This window comes from Chaetodon trifascialis, chromosome 24 (genome assembly GCF_039877785.1).
Source record: "Chaetodon trifascialis isolate fChaTrf1 chromosome 24, fChaTrf1.hap1, whole genome shotgun sequence".
NCBI lineage: Eukaryota > Metazoa > Chordata > Actinopteri > Chaetodontiformes > Chaetodontidae > Chaetodon > Chaetodon trifascialis.
This window is the reverse complement of record NC_092079.1, coordinates 6402189-6419340: the sequence shown is the minus strand read 5'-3', so window position 1 is coordinate 6419340 and position 17152 is coordinate 6402189. Positions and strand designations below refer to the sequence as shown.

The 17152-nt window shown below is 45.3% G+C and overlaps 1 protein-coding gene across 1 annotated transcript in view; it reads right to left on the bottom strand.

The window, feature by feature from the left end:
- Window positions 1–17152, bottom strand: part of nid2a (nidogen 2a (osteonidogen)) — a 33808-nt gene that overhangs the window by 2456 nt on the left and 14200 nt on the right. Inside the window, 29 exon segments of the mRNA XM_070957941.1 lie at window positions 48–171; window positions 304–461; window positions 1641–1812; window positions 1935–2064; window positions 2173–2345; window positions 2431–2531; window positions 2619–2748; window positions 4381–4486; window positions 4677–4810; window positions 5468–5573; window positions 5656–5789; window positions 5872–5977; window positions 6052–6185; window positions 6927–7032; window positions 7129–7262; window positions 7345–7450; window positions 7549–7682; window positions 8164–8269; window positions 8372–8505; window positions 8587–8692; window positions 8774–8910; window positions 9006–9131; window positions 10310–10438; window positions 11155–11301; window positions 15309–15539; window positions 15626–15826; window positions 16316–16427; window positions 16569–16702; window positions 16782–16891. Coding sequence (XP_070814042.1) covers window positions 48–171; window positions 304–461; window positions 1641–1812; window positions 1935–2064; window positions 2173–2345; window positions 2431–2531; window positions 2619–2748; window positions 4381–4486; window positions 4677–4810; window positions 5468–5573; window positions 5656–5789; window positions 5872–5977; window positions 6052–6185; window positions 6927–7032; window positions 7129–7262; window positions 7345–7450; window positions 7549–7682; window positions 8164–8269; window positions 8372–8505; window positions 8587–8692; window positions 8774–8910; window positions 9006–9131; window positions 10310–10438; window positions 11155–11301; window positions 15309–15539; window positions 15626–15826; window positions 16316–16427; window positions 16569–16702; window positions 16782–16891 — 3861 coding nt within the window.

Below are 17152 nucleotides of genomic sequence, written 5' to 3'. Positions count from 1 at the left end.
AATAAAGACATCAGTGCTGCATGAGAAAGATGAACAAACACGGCTACCTCCTCCAGTCAGTGTAATAGAAGTGGTTCCTGTAGTAGACCATGCTGAACGGGTAGTTGAGGCTGGGGTGGATCACTCTTCGGCCTGAACCATCCGGGGATACGCACTCTAAACGCTTTGTACCTGACGTACAGCGAGGAAGAAAAAGACGGTCATCGTTATCCGTACTGCAAAATATGCTTTTTCAGCGTGAGCAGTTGAAGTAATAACAATATCTATTATTATGACAGTGTCATTAGTAGACGTAAAGTTTACCTGCATCGGCCCAGCAGACTTGTCCTGAAGACGAGTCATACGTGAGAGCGTTGGGCAAACCGACCCCATCAGACACCACCACCCTGCGGTTCTGACCGTCCACCGACGAACTCTCGATCTTTGGAGCCTCTCGGTTCCAGTCTGTCCAGTACAGAGTGCTGCAGGGAGGAAAGCAGGAGTGAGGGACAACAGAACGAAGACGCTCAAACTCCGTCCGCGTCCAACTGCTCTTGCCTGGACGTTTTCTGGCACTGAGCGATGGGATCTGGCTAATACAATGAGACAAGAGGGAAGCTGCACACAGGCATCCACACAGCCACATGAGCGGGTACACGAAGGTATGAGAGCAAAGGGCTCAAGGGAGCAGCTGTCTCACGCTGATGAGGTCACGGTCAGGTTACTCTGAGCAACGTGTGACCTTTGACCTCCAGCTCCCCCCCGTGCATTTTTTTGCAGCTGGTTACATGAGAAAACATGGACCACGTAACATGCACACAAACATGCGCGCATACCTGTTGATTATGTGATTAGCTGCGATGATGAAAAGCAGATGTTACTCCTAGAGAGCTGACTGACGGAGGCCGCATGCTTTTATTATGTGTGTGTGTGTGTGTGTGTGTGTGTGTGTGTGTGTGACTGACTGTCCAGGATTCACAGCATGATTTAATCCAGTGCAGTTTTGTTCTCTCAGTTTGGTGCAACACTGTCATGGAAACATAAAAGTCTTGTATGACTCTATCCTGAACACCACATCCCATCCATTTCCCTGTGATCTCTAACTGATGAAGTCAAGTTCGGGTCCCAGTCTCCCAAGTCTAGAAACCAGACTCACGCTTGTTTGTTTCTTGAAAGAGATTTGTACATGTTTGCAAATCCAGACTAAATAGACACAAGGCTTCAGCAGTTTTTTGTATGTTTTTTTCAGACAAATCTGCATGTTCATGTTTTAATGGGACGGGTTTGATGCTAAACAACCAAGACGGCTGCAAGAAAGAGGTCGGGTCACAGAAAGGCAGCAGGGAAAAAACAGCATGTGGAGACAGAATATTTTCACATCTAACTCTTTCTCTTTCTCATCTAACTGAATTAGGGTTATTTTTACCGAACCGCAGCTGGAGACCTTTTATTTTGGTTCTGTCAAGTTTGAATAAAGTGTGACTTGTTAGGATCTACTCAGTAAAATTGCTGTTTCTGTCAATGGAGTCTGGGGGCTTTGAGGTGAGCAACGGAACGGCTGTTTCTGGTTCGAAGGATCTTCCTCTTTAACAAAAAGGTCTGATGATGCCGGAACACAGAAAGACAAAAAGAGAGGTTGGTAGATGGACATTTGGCTTTACCCGGTGGAAGAGACCACGATGATGGCCCGGGGGTTCACCAAGTCTGTGTCAAACAGCGTCCGCCTCCCACTGCCATCCAGGTTGGAGCTTTCAATCATGTCAGGGTTTGAGTCGACCCAGAACATCAACCTACGATTGACGTCCACCGCCAAACCCTCTGGACTGATCAGATCTACGTGGAGCAGGGAGACCACACAGCGGACATTGACATCATTTAAAACACCACACAACAGCTGTTATAGAAATGAAGGAGTGTGTGTGTGTGTGTGTGTGTGTGTGTGTGTGTGTTCTTACTTGTGTTAATGAGTATTTCAGGCTCGGCTCCGGGCGCCATTAAAGCTCTGTTGATTGTCCTTGCAGACAAATCTGTCCAATAGATGCGGTTCTCTTTGCAATCAAAGGCAATACCAACAACAATGGAACCCTAGACGTACACAAATATGAACATGAGCATTCACCAGATGTGGTTTTTGTCTCTTAGTCTGGACACTTCCTGTCTGATTTTTCAACTTATCGATCATTCATCTCTTACGTGTAAAGTCAGTAGTGTTCTGGACCGAGCTGCATCCAATCTTGTACCGTTGAGAGGCAACGCCCCTATTTTCTGCCCCTGAGCGTACAGCAGTGTGACGTCAGTGTTTGGAGGAGGGGTCACATCTGGGCGGGGCAACGGGCGCACAGTGGGCGGGGCCACTGAGGGAAGGCCTGAGAGAAGATTGATGGATTAAAGAAAAAGTTCCGGCCATGATTGGTGGAACAAAATGCATGTGGTCCAGGTGAAGACACTCACATGCAGGCTTGACAACGTCGTGCGATCTGGTACCGGGAACCTCCCGCCCGTCCTGGTCCACACACCAGCAGTATGTGGTCTCTCCGTAACACTGGACTGGGCTGAGAGATAATTTTGTAAGTAATCTGTCTTTGCAGAACAGCATCAGCTCTGTTCTATGTTGCTGCGTGTGTATATGTGGTGTATACCTGAACTGTCCGTCTGGCTCGCACTGCGGCACGTATTGCTGCGGCTCTGGTTTTCCACCATAGTGCTCGATCAAACTGGCCCTCCATCGCTCGCACACGCTCTCGGGACGCTGGGTCGGAGCCACGGGGACTGAGGGGGACGTGAATCAAACACACCCAATGCTGTTACCGCTTCTAAAGTCGCTAAATATAATGTTACATGGTTGTAAAATTACAATTCAGATTCTACTCTGCTGCAATTCATCATGATTTAATTATATTCTCGGGGTGTTTTCCAGCTCAAGTTTATATTACAGTGATAGGTGGAGTGCTTGATTAATGGTGTGGGGAGGCCCTGGGTTTACAGAGGCACACACGCCTTACACACATCTTGTTTTTATCAATACTGTTTACCTTGTAAAAGCCCTTTAATAACTCACTTTATAGGAGAGCTTTAAAACTAAACCCAAAACCACTTTAGTCTTCCACTCTTGTTTAGACTGGCCTCTCTCTTTCTCCGTAAATTTCTGAACTGCACAGTTTCTAGACTAGAAAGGAGATCGGGATATTTAAAAGGCGAGTGAGAAGAGAACAGCTCTTAAGTGAGAGATCAGAGAAGTAAAGAGAGGCAAAGACTAACTAAACAATTAGACTGATGTCTCTTAAGACGTTTTTCCAGCAGGATTTATTGTAGTAGAGGTCAGCGAGCTGCAATCCGGTCTCATGAATCACTTGGTTTTCCTTCTATTTACTGTTTAACCACATGGCCAACTGATTTTAGTGGCTTCTGTGTCCCTGACATCCTTCCCAGAAATCAACAGCATGAGGATTGTCCACTAAATTAATGCTATTTCAATCCTCAGGCTGACTTACTGCGTTGGCAATGACTTAATGTGGGGAGGTATAAATACAGACTTCAACCAGCACACAAATTTGAGCGTTTTATGTGGGTGTTTGATGCCTGCATCATGCAAACTGCTAAATCAGTTGCAAATTTAATTTCTGAATACAACTTAAATTGTCAAATTATGGGGTTCCATCCACGCAACAAGTGTTTCTTTTCCTCCGCTCGTGATATGGAGCAGTGGACGTGAATCCCAAACCCAAAATGAGGAGGAAATGCCCTTGCCTCCTTCATCGAGAGCTATTACAGAAGAAACCCTGTATTACGCTCCGCTGCAGCAACCGCCAAAATAAACAAATAAAACTGTGGTTGCAGACTGCAGCTTCAAGGTGTGAACTGAAACTGAAAACTGAAAATGAGGCAAAGCAGGAGTGAAACTTCAGAGTTTAGATAAGTTATGTTTGAAAACAAGCAAACATGAAAATCTAGAAGCATGCGCTTCTGTCCGTCTGCATCTGCAGGGCGGGTGCAACACTCAGCTGGTCAGGCAGCCTGTCTTGTTTTGCTTTTGGTCCATGGCAACAGAAAGCAGCTCATCTTACCGCAAGATGACCACTTCAGATGTTTAGATGGTCATAAATGGAATTTATAGCAAGGACTGAATTTATAGAACGGCCTCTGTGTGTACATTAGAGCGTGAGTGTGGGGGCGAGAGAGCGCTGCAAAGCTCAGACTGTTCACAGCTGCAAGGACTTCACTTGAATTTTTTTTTTTTTTTTAGATTTGCAATAAGTACAATTGTATGTTTTACACTGCCTACATAGCTAATCACCAAGTGAACTGTTGTCTATGTTTAGCTCATAAAAGTGATGCACAAATCCCAAATTGAATCAATATCTTTGAAACCCAAAGTGTCTCAAGCTGTGATGACAGTCTCACCTGGTCTGTCACAATCTACAGGTGGTGCACCAGGTGGAGTCCTGGTTCCTGCTCGCTCCTGTCCCCTGCTGTCCACACACCAACAATGTCCAGAGGAGCTGTGGCACTGAAGTAGATGATGATTCAAAACAATATCATCAATTACAAAGAAGAAAAACAAGAAAAAAACACACACACACACACACACACACACACACACACACACACACACACACACACACACACACACACACACACACACACACACACACACACACAGAAGAATCCATGTCTGTTTGCAGAGACATCAGTTTTACCTGCTGAGGCGTGTACTGTCCATCAGCATTACACTGAGGAACAAAGACTCCAAACACAGGGTATCCCTCTGCACTGATGGTCTGCACACTGTCTCTGTGCTCCTCACAGTGAGTTTTAGGACGCTCTGGTTCATCTGGAGAAAATTAACACATTTACATAAATCATTGAGAAATACATGAGGGGTGTTGGCAAAACGGTACATATGATTGATTTAGTGCCTGTTGGAGCTTCACCTGCTTAATTCTATCTCTTGCCAAGAAGGCCCTCAGTCAGCCCTTATCTGCGCAACCAACTCTATGCAGACGACATTCATCTTTCTTTTTCTGCATCATCAGGGCCATAGATGTTCTTACTCCATTTTTCTTTTTGATCTGAGGCACCTGTCTCTAAGACTTTGAGAACCTTGCAGTAATAAACCCTGACCTCTGCAACACCTCTCTTGTTAAAACAATAGTGACTAATGCACAGGCTGTTCTTTTCATACAATCCCTGACAAACATCTGGCACGCATCATGGATATTTATTGTTCTATGGGTCTTCAGTCTACAGCATTTGGTTCATTCAAGCTCGTCACATATCCTGCATACACTACATACTATAAATATGCCTGGCTGGCCTCACAAAGTATTCTTGTCAGCCTGTGCAGCTCGTCCAATGTTTGTGTCTTACTCCAAAATCTGTGTGTGATCATCCAATGCTTTCACTGTGGCCTCTGTTAAAACCACCTTGTAAATCTCACATATGAAACATAACCCAAGGACTGTTTGGCAGGATGAAACTGCGGCCTCACCTGGTTTGTCACAGTCTTTTGGTTGTGCACCAGGCTGTGTCCTCGTTCCTGCTTTCTCTTGCCCCCTACTGTCCACACACCAACAGTGTCCAGAGGAGCCATGACACTGAAGTAATAAGGAAAGATCATTTAGGTATTCTTTAAAACACAGGAAGAACAGTGAAATAAGTCTGTCAAAAGATGATCACCTGCAAAGGTATGTACTGTCCATCAGCATCACACTGGGGTACATAGGCTCCAACTATAGGATACCCCTCCGGACTAGTGGTCTGGACACTGTCTCTGCGGTGCTCACAGTGAGTTTTAGGACGCTCTGGTTCATCTGGGGAGATAAAACATGTGACATGATGCTTTTTGATACAATAGATTGGAAGTGTGTTTCTGTCAGTGGGTGTACATCTCACCTGGTCTGTCACAGTCTTTGGGTGCTGTACCAGGTGGAGTCCTGGTTCCTGTTCTCTCCTGTCCCCGACTGTCCACACACCAACAATGTCCAGTGGAGCCATGACACTGAAATACACATTAATAGTCATCATCAATAGTAAGAAGACATCATGTCTCCAAACATTAAAACCAGGTCTTACTTGCTGAGCTGTGTATTGTCCATTTGAATCACACTGAGGTACAAATACTCCTGGTATGGGATACCCCTCCGGACTGATGGTCTGTACGCTGTCTCTGTGCTGCTCACAGTGAGTTTTAGGACGCTCCGGTTCATCTGGTGAAGACAGATAACAGGATCATATTCATATCTTTATTCTATCATTCCAAAATGGATTGGTAGATATATCAATATATTTATCAATATCATTAATGTTTTCTTCTGGTGTCCATGTGTACCAGTATGATTTTGTATTAAAATTACTTTACCATTTCCTGCACAGGCTCCTACTTTAGGTTAATGCTGGATGTGTGGATTGGACTGTGTTTGTGTCTAGACCTAAATATGTACTTCAGTAAAGTGCAAATTAAAGGGATGACTGCAGTCATGTTCTTCTTACTAACAACTGATAGTTTAAACTGCTGAAGGTCATAAAATTCATTCAGCCGGTGTATATTTCTGTCCACATTTGACACAGTATATAAACCTGTTTCTGAGCCTCATCTTACAGTTTCACGGTGCCATCCTTCACTTTCAACTTCCCACCACACACACAGCCTCGCGGTGATATCACCTGTTTTTCCAGGCATTCCAAGGCTGTGACCCAATGACCTCAATAGTGCACCACTTAGGAGGTTAGACACACACTCAGGTAAACGTGCAGTCTGTTTGACTTGCCATTGAGTTGAGGAATTAGAGGGATCACAGGTCAATGTTTAGCAAGAAAGCCTTGGAGAGCCATGACATAATACACCTGCTGCTGCCGGTGCTCTGACTGCAGATAAACAGTTTTAAGCACACATGGGAGGCTGAATAGAGGGAGAGGTCTGTCTATTTGCGTATGTTTTTCTTTCTCACCTGGTTTGTCACAGTCTATAGGTGGAGCACCAGGTGATGTCCTGGTTCCCGCTCTTTCCTGTCCCCTACTGTCTACACACCAGCAATGTCCAGAGGAGCCATGACACTGAAAATATACATTTTATTAATTTCATGCACTGAAATTCAAAAACCCACTCAGTCCATCTGTCTGTCAGTTAGCCAATCAGTCACTGATGCTGACCTGCAGTGGTATGTACTGTCCATCAGCATCACACTGCGGAACATAGGCTCCAACTATAGGATACCCCTCCGGACTGGTGGTCTGGACACTGTCTCTGTGGTGCTCACAGTGAGTTTTAGGACGCTCTGGTTCATCTGGGGAGATACAACATGTGACATGATGCTTTTTGATACAATAGACTGGAAGTGTGTTTCTGTCAGCGGGTGTACATCTCACCTGGTTTGTCACAGTCTTTGGGTGCTGTACCAGGTGGAGTCCTGGTTCCTGCTCTCTCCTGGCCCCTATTGTCCACACACCAACAATGTCCAGAGGAGCCGTGACACTAAAATACCAACAGCCACAAGAAAATGTATTTTAAATTTCAAAATAACGGTTAAGTTAAAAAACCTTTCTTGGATTAAACTAACGGCAAGCACTGACTTGTAATGGTCTGTACTGTCCGTTAGCGTCACACTGAGGCACATAAGCTCCAGTGATAGGATATCCCTCCGGACTGGTGCTCTGGACACTGTCTCTGTGGTGTTCACAGTGAGTTTTAGGACGCTCTGGTTCATCTGTAAAGGTAGAGCTTGGTTAAAACAAAGATGAGAGAGTAGGTCCCTTGTCAAGTTACATTGCATCTTCTCTCCTCAGTGCTGAGGCACAGCACGGTGGTGTCGTCTGCATATATGAGCTTATTTTGTGGTTTAATGCCCACACTGAATTAAAAGTTTAGATCCACGAGATGTCATGCTTCAGCGGCTGATGTTACATTGTAGTGTCAGTGGGTGTTGGCCATAACTTCTTTTTGTTTTGCCTCATTGGCTTTTTAAGGGGCCCTCCTTAGTTTAATGGCTAGGCTTGGTCCAACTAAGCCTGTGAAAACAGTTCGTAATGTTTTCTGTGTCTCTGGAGGAGTTTTGTCATGTCTGAGAAAACAACCCTGATGATCAAGTGAAGGTGAAGTCATCAGGATACGTCCGCTCGAGCCTGGAGACTACAAATTTATAACTGAAAGTCTGCATTACAGAATGGAGGCAAGGAGCTTGAGCTTACCTGGTTTGTCACAGTCAGTGGGTGTTGTACCAGGGGGTGTTCTTGTTCCGGGTCTCTCCTGTCCATTACTTTCCACACACCAACAATGTCCAGAGGAACCATGACACTACAGTCAATAATATCAGCAATAACAGTATGTTTTACTCGCATGAAATTAAGCTGATCTCCTCTTAGTTCATTTCATTCAAACGCTTAATTTGTTACAAACCTGCAGTGGTATGTACTGTCCATCAGCATCACACTGGGGTACATAGGCTCCAACTATAGGATACCCCTCCGGACTGGTGGTCTGGACACTGTCTCTGTGGTGCTCACAATGAGTTTTAGGACGCTCTGGTTCATCTGGGGAGATAAAACATGTGACATGATGATTTTGATACAATAGACTGGAAGTGTGTTTCTGTCAGCGGGTGTACACCTCACCTGGTTTGTCACAGTCTTTGGGTGCTGTACCAGGTGGAGTCCTGGTTCCTGCTCTCTCCTGCCCCCTACTGTCCACACACCAACAATGTCCAGTGGAGCCGTGACACTGAGATGAATTATGAAACGTTTCAAAATGATAATTCAAGTCATCAGTCAGACATGCACTTCACCACCGGCCAGCACTCACCTGCAGCGATCGGTACCGTCCGTCAGAGTCGCACTGCGGGATGAAGGCTCCAAGACTCGGTCGACCGACATGCTCCACTCCACTCTGCAGGCTGTCTCGGTGCTGCTCACACTGGCTCTTTGGACGAACTGTCTGTCCTGTTGACGAACATTAAAGAAACATATATTTCCTTCATCAATTATACTACAACTTTTGTCATTATTTTGCTGACCACAGTGCCAATTTTACTGACCTTCCTGCTGGGAACAGTAGAAGCCATCACCATACAGCCCAGGCAGGCAGCGACACTCGAAGGACCCCAGTCCATTGATACATCTGGCACTGACATGACATGGAGAGGAGCTGCATTCATCTATATCTAAGACAAGAGAGGGAGAAGAAGAAAAAAATCAACAACCACAAATGCAGAAACAAGTCCTCAAACTGGAATTTGGAAAATGTATTTTCCACTAACTCAACATTTTTACACTGAGATATAAAACTATGTATATGATCTGGCAGCTGGCTGCAAATAATTAAACTTTAAGGCTTTATGTTAAGGATTATATTATCTGTCAAGGAGGAAGGTAGGGAGGGTTTTCAAGGAAGTTCATCAAAAGTTCAGACTGATGGGTGAGAGGAGGGGACACACACACACACACACACACACACACACACACACACACACACACACACACACACACACACACACACACACACACACACACACACACACACACACACACACACACACGACCTCTCCTCCACACATTCCAAAGCAAAACACACATTGTGTCATTGCTCCATTTGTCTCTCACTTTCACCCCCTCTCCTGTCTAATCTCGCCCTCTCCTTCTCACATTAGTCCTCTCATTCCCATTCTTGTTCTCACATTTGTCACCCATCCTCCCCTCTCGCTGTGTTTTCCTAGCTTTTGCAGCTGTGCGTTACTGTTGTGGAAGAAATGTTATGCCTGCGCTTCGACAAATATGTGGGTCTCTTCCAAATACTCAGCTCATTTTGGAACATGCAGCAAAACATCTCTTACCACGATGAGAGCATAATGAAGCTGGAGAACGACATGTTTGCTATTGTGTTAAGAATATGTTTACAGAGGGTTCCTCTTTGTTTGCATGTGAAGAGCATCACATTTGTCATAATTACAGTACGTGCAGGCATGATTACAGCATCAGCACATTTAGCGACTGCAGCTGATGTTTTCTTTGAGTCAAGCCTTTATGTTATGTCATGAAATGCAGATTGTGTTAGAAGTTATATGATCACACATCAACTTTCATTTAGCACCATCAACAGATCAAAATGCTCATTTGTCCAATACTTTGGTTTATGAACAAATACCTGCAAAACGATTGACATTCCCATCAGCCTCAGTTGTAGTTCGTGCTAGATATTCAACTAAGACGGTACACATTATCCCTTTAACGTTTCATCCAGCCTCACACTGTTTCTAGCATGGCTAAACGCTCTTGAGTCTAGTTCCCAGACAAAGCACATACTGGACACTGTAGCCTTGCATTCAGTAACTTTGTAACTCACCAACACAGGTACGTCCGTCGAAGCCGAGCTCATAGCCACTCTGGCACTGGCAACGATGGCTGCCGGGCAGATTCACGCACTGAGTGTGAGCGCCGCATGAACTCAAGCCCTCAGCACACTCATCTATGTCTGCAGTGACAGAAAAGGAGAGAAAGCGAGACAGTTTTAGATGAACTCATGAGCCAATAAACCAGGAATCCCCGAGGAAACAACATGTAGCGCTAATGCATGTGTAGGTGAGTGTAAAAGCTGTAATTAAGGGTCATTACTGTGGCTTTTATATATACATAGTGTGTCTGCTGGGGGTGTGGGAGCACTGTAACATGTACCCCCGCACATTGACTGCATTCTGAAATGTCTTGTGCAACACACAGGGCAAACCCACACACAGATTATGTGACCAGAGAGAGGCGCTGAGGCCCAATCATGGGAACGAAGGCCAAGCCTGGGGCTTTCCTAGTGCTGTCAGCAGGAGAGAAAGACCTGCTGCTGGGCTAATGACAGGCCACGCAACAGCTTAAAGTCCTGCGAGTCCTGTTAACTGCAGAATTAACCTGGAGGAGGAGGGGGAGGCAGGATGGGACAAAGAGGGAAAGAGGAGAGTACAGATGGTTTCTTCCACCCAGCCTGTACTTGACCCGTTTACACTGGATGGACAGATGCTGATGAAACACAGACACATGTGTTTGTGTGTGTACGTGTGTGAGGAGGAGAGACACCATTAGACGAAGCAAAGCACCATAAAGACCAGTGCAGCGTCCTCACACACACTGTCACGATGCTGGACAGTATATCCACAGAGATATCTCTAACAGGACGCTGTGTGTGTACATGCTTGTCCATACCGTAGCAGTTGCGTCCATCTCCTCGGTAACCGGTAGCACACTGGCACTGGAAGGCCTGGCCTTCCAGTGGGATACACTGGGCCGTGGTGTCACAGTCATGGTTCCCAGCATAGCAGGGGTTGACCAGCTCTGGCCCTGTTGGCTCAACTACAGAGCGGAGAGGAGACATTAAGTGAGATCAAGGACAAACGAGAAAGAAGTGAAAGTAGCAATACAACAATGTAAAAAGACAGGAGTAGTACTACCAAAATGTATTTAAATGTACACTAAATACTTTAAATGCAAGATACATAGATATTTACCAAATAAATTTTGCAAAGGAGCAGAAAATGTTTAAGGCAGATTGAGCAGCACAGATGGAGATGACATCAAGGTAGAGTCTGTGCACCCAGAGGTACACATCTAATACACATCTGCACAGATGCAACATCTGCAACACTCCAACATGTCCCGAAATGAGACTGAATTGAGATCTGCATGATTCACCAGTAAAAGTTTAATGATTACAGGACAGCCTAACCAAGCACACATGTCAAATCACTCCAGACAAATTCCCATAGGACGGTTTCCTCTTAGGAAGTGGCTCCCTTCATGTTCTCAATACTCAACATATGGATAAGGTTAGACACACACACATACATGTGAGAGACACACAGACAGAGGGATGAGTGTGTGTTTGGGGGTCTCCTCATACCAAAGACAAGTTAAACAACCCTCAGACTTATTTCTGGAAAACCAGCCGAGCAGAGAAAGCCAAATCATTACAGAAGAATGTGAAAGACTTAAATAAATATGTTTAGAATTAAGAGCTGCTCTGCTTCAAAATGCTCTCTCTCGCATACATGAGGATGATGGCACAGTGGGAATCGAGCCCCAAATCCTTGCGGTGTTTGACCCTTTCTCTACTGAGAATCTGATCCACTGAACCACAGACATGCTGTTAATTAGTACTGGTTGCAAGTGACACTAAGAGCATTTATCTGATCATTTGTCTGGTTTCATTGTGGATTTGGTGTCCCGTAGTTTAAATAATGTCCTAAAAATGTGGTTTGAGTGTTGAAAAAGTGTTTGATTTTGAGGAGGATGCATTAAGGATGCATTATCCACTGTAAACAACAGCACACACGCTTACACCTAAACGAAATCACACACACAGACATTAGGCACAGCTTGCTTCCATCTCTTACAGCCAGAGGCCAAGTTTGGCTCACTATCAAAGAGGCAGAGAGACTCTTCAAAGTCCTGAATGTGGCCGGGGAAGACGCAGAGATGAGAGGGCGAGATGCATGTGGACAGCAGAAAAGACTGAGGGATAATTAGAGAGAGAGAGAGAGAGAGAGAGAGGGAGAGAGAGAGAGAGAGAGAGGGAGAGAGAGAGAGAGAGAGAGGGAGAGAGAGAAAGAGAGAGAGAGAGCAAGAGAGAGAGAGAAAGAGAGAGAGAGAGAGAGAGAGAGAGAGAGAGAGAGAGAGAGAGAGAGAGAGAGAGAGAGAGAGAGAGAGAGAGAGAGAGAACACACACACCATCAAAGCAATGACTGCAGTTTCCCACCTGTTGCTTTTTACAAAACTCCTCCACACACAGGCACAAGCACACACACACGTATGTTGTACAGGGGCATAGCCATAACCGTGTCAAGATGACCAAAGCGTCCTGGCTACTCTTGAAATGCAATGATCGACCCTTCAAACAAAAACGACTAAATTATCTGTCTGTCGATAATCACTGACTTACTGACATGTTGGAACAACCTGAAATTTAACAGTGTGCCGTTTAAAGGCGTGAAAACAGCATCTTAGTGGGACTTTGTTCAATAAATTCAAAGGGACAGCAAGTGGTGAGAAGACAAAAGAGGATCCGAAATGTCCAGTTTGACGAACAGATCTAAGAATTTAAAGGGCCTCTCCACCTATTTTACATGCATGTCAGTTCATGGAGGGGAGTCCTCCAAACAAATCAGATGTAAAGTGTCTTCTGGAGGAGGCTCCTAAAGTCTGAGAAAATACCCCTGATGATGTCATCAAGGTTAGCTTGACTTAGGCTTCAAACATTTGACAGAAAACCTGCGTTAAAAACTGAGGGCACTGAGTTTAAACGGTCAAGGCAGGGAGGGTCTAATGAAAGATAATGAGTTACATTATGGGAAATTTAAGATCCAGAGCTTTCGAGGCCTCATACCAGATCTACATGACCTCTGCTGCCTCAGTTTTCTCTTAATAACGAGTCCCCCGACTCTGTGGAAATGCAACACTAATAGCTGCAGTGCCCCCTCAACACCAATGACCTCATCATTCAGAATATGATTTCAAACCTAGAATTTCAGCAAAACAGAAAAGGGCTGTGCTGCGTTACAAGAAAAAAAAAAAAAAAACAAGACTGGATTAAACTTTCATCATCCCATGTGTGACTACACAATCCACCACTCCCACCACACAGACCCTGACGCCAACGCCGCTGGTTTTGACAAGATCCGGTCGCGTATTAACAAATCCGACTATGGCGAGGGAATGACCACCTTTTTCAGAATCAATGGAAACAGTCTGCCAGTAATGGCTTTTTTTTTCAGGCTTCTGATTGGCTTGAGGGTAATTTCACTACCTGCCGGTCTGGCATGTTCTTGTCATTGTTTCAGTTGTGTTTTTGTGTTTTCTTTTGGACAGGCTCCTCTCTGTTCAGCGTCTTTAAGTTCGCCTGCAATCTCTGATTCTCATGACATCAGTGGGCAGCTATTCTGCCCGGTTACCCCCCCGCTAGGAAAATCTGTCATTGGCTGGAATATTATTTCCCAGAGAGTCTAAGACCCCTGAAGAAACACACACACGCTCTCTTTCACACGCACACATCACTTAACCCTGTTTACAAAACCCCTGATCCTAAAAGCTCTTCCAGCTGTGCTCTGGGTGTATCAGCGTGTGCACGTGTGCATGTGTGAGATGTGTCATCATAACCTTTTTAATCACCGCGCTGACGTTTAAATGACAGAAACTTGGTCTGGATTCAAAAACTTGGGGGGAAAAAAACCTCTCTTTCTCGTTCAATATCCTCGTCTTCCTCTCCATCTTTTGAGGCCTCCTGTCTCTCTCTGCCTCTCTGGCTTTCATCAGACAGAGTGGGAAACGAGAGCATGACCACTGTGTGCTGACAGAAACAGAACATGACACATGTTCGTGCTGTGTTTCTCTGCACTTTTCCATATTTGTAAAGTCTGTTTTTCTGCTGCTATGTAGAGAAAAATGAAGCAAAAGGAGGAGAGGGGGTATGAAGGTGTGAGAAACCTTCTATCTAATGACACAGAATTAAAAAGAAAAATTTCCTTTTCAACAGCTTATTTCAAGTGTTGTTTGAAAAACGTTATTTCCAGTGTGTGTAAATTCTTGTGGCTTCATCAAATCAGACATCCAGTATTCAAAAACTACATTAAAATTGCTCAAAATTCAAACATTCAAGTCAAAGACAACTGCTTAAATAAGATTGGTAGAGTCGATTGAGGGTTAAGTTTTAAGGCTTGAGTGGAGTTTTCTCTTGATTTTTTGCCTGCTTTAACTGCTTGACCAGCTCACTCAACACTTGTCCAGGTTCATGTCATAAATACCAATCATCTGCATGAACAACCCAACCGAGACAAACGTCTAAAGTCAGCTGTGACGCAAACGGCGGTTCCAGTGATGCTTAAAGTGGTGTCTTGTGTCTGCAGCCTTTAGTAGACAATGAGCCCACAAACAGCAGAGGTTAAACAGACGTCTTAACATTGTTTTCTGTGGTTTTTAGCCCTCAGTTTGCAGCATGTGTGTTTAAATCTGAGCCCTGTCCAACTCTGCGCCGTGGTTTGGCTGAGGTTTCTGTGGCAGCACTGCAACAATTACGAGGTGGTCTGGTTTCTAGTTGTGGTTCTGGAGGAGAAAACCTCACGTTTTCAACACCTCCAGCGTGTCCACCCACTTAAAGGTTGTCAGTGATGGCCTGGAATGGATTTGAGTACGGAGGGTGGATAGCAAAAAAAGTATTTCATTAAATCTAATTCAGCCAAGGGGATTAAGAAGGCATTACTGATCAGTTCCACAGTAAATATCCTTTCCACAGTCTGCACCACATCTGGTTTGGACTAAAAGCCTGATATCTGCATGTGACGTGTCCATCTAATCCCAGCTTGACTCACCTCCGACTGGGCTGATCTTGTTGGTGACGGCGTATCTCAGGATCCGCTCCTCCTTGACGTACATTACGAGCACCCTCTCCATGGTGATCTGCAGCGTCTCCGGGGCGACGGCGCGGCTGTCATGTCGACAGTCGCGGTAGGTGATGTTCTGCTTCAGCTGGAAGGAGAAGGACTCGGAGCCTCGCTCTGACGAAACGACTGAAAACTCCCTCACAGAGGTGGAGGTGGCGACTGGAGAAAGAGCAAGTGGAAGGTTTTAGGCAAACACTGGCATCAGATGTTTGACACGGTTCGTCTCTTGTGGTTGTTATGGTTACCGGATGGGTAGTACTGGTAGGTCTCCTTGAAGGGATCCATGGTGACTTCAGCTCCAGGGGGCAGGAAGGGCACACTGCCGCTGAGGACAGTGTCCACAGTGAGGTGATTGTGGTCATCAAGGCCACGGCCAGTCTGGATGATTGACAGGCGCTGGTTGCCAGGATAGAAGATCACTTCCGCACGTCGAGTGAACTCAGCACCTGAGAATGCAATCAGCCAATCGATCAATCAGTTCCTCTATTTATAGATTAGTTTGCATTACAGATTACTGCAGACACACCGACACAGTGCAGCAGTCACATATCATAAAAAGCAGAATGTCTGCAGTGGTTACATCTGCACACACATACACACGCATGCATGCATGCATGCACACAAACACACAAAAACACACAGCCGTTTCCTACTAGAGAGGAGGTGGAAGCCTGATATCACATCACATCCCCAGAGACAATACAGATGGCTGGGAGACTGAAGACACTCACACACACACACACACACACACACACACACACACACACGCACACACACACGCACACACACACGCACACACACACACACACGCCCACAGCAGAGGAGTTCCCTTATGTCTCTACAGATATGCTCAAAAGTCAAGGAGTACAAGCCAACATACTTAAACAAACACACATGCTCACACACACACACACACACACACACAGAAATTTTACCTGTGATTTTGAATCCCGCTTGGCTATTGGGCAGCTCCAGAGCAAACAGCCATCCAAACAGCTCTCCGATTGGTGCAAGGGGCATCAGTGCCCAGCCCACTGGCTCAGGTACCTGACCAATCAACACACAGTTCACAAAGGAACCCAGAAAACGAAATGTGGATGAGAACGGGATAATTCATATTGAGCTCTCAAAGAAAACGAGATTTAAAAATACGGCTAACATTGAAATGTGTCTTTTTCAGACTCATACCTCACTGATGGCGGTGTACGCTCTCCCATCTCCCACCACGATGTAGGCGTGAAGATCAATGTTGTTCAGCTCCACCGGAGTCAAACCCACCGTCACTGTTCCGCTCACTTTGCCGCTAACACGCTGCGGAGCACCTACGCAAAAGTTTCCCGCCAGATTAAAACACAGCCATAAGATGAATGTAAGTCTCTGAGTCAAAGGTGCAGCTCTCACCCTCTGGTAGACAGTGGCGTCCGTTTCCATAGAAGCCAGGCCGACAGTGACAGCAGAAGCCTGTGGCGTAGTCAGAGCAAAATGCATGCTGGGAGCACTGCTGCTGGAATCTAAAATGAAAATACACGTTTAATGCTGCTGACTTTTAAACTTTGCGATTTAAAGGTTCAGAGTGGTAAGGGACTGTATGAAAATGATTGGAGTGTGCACCTTTTTGTTATGTTTGCCATAATTTTGCCAATTTCCTCATTTCTTTGGCAGAACCCTGTAATTCCACACATTCTTCTTCTCAGTCAAAACCTGGCACTGACATTACCCACAATGCAAACCAAGTAGCGGCTAATGTCGCCGTGTGCTGCTATCCTCAAGCA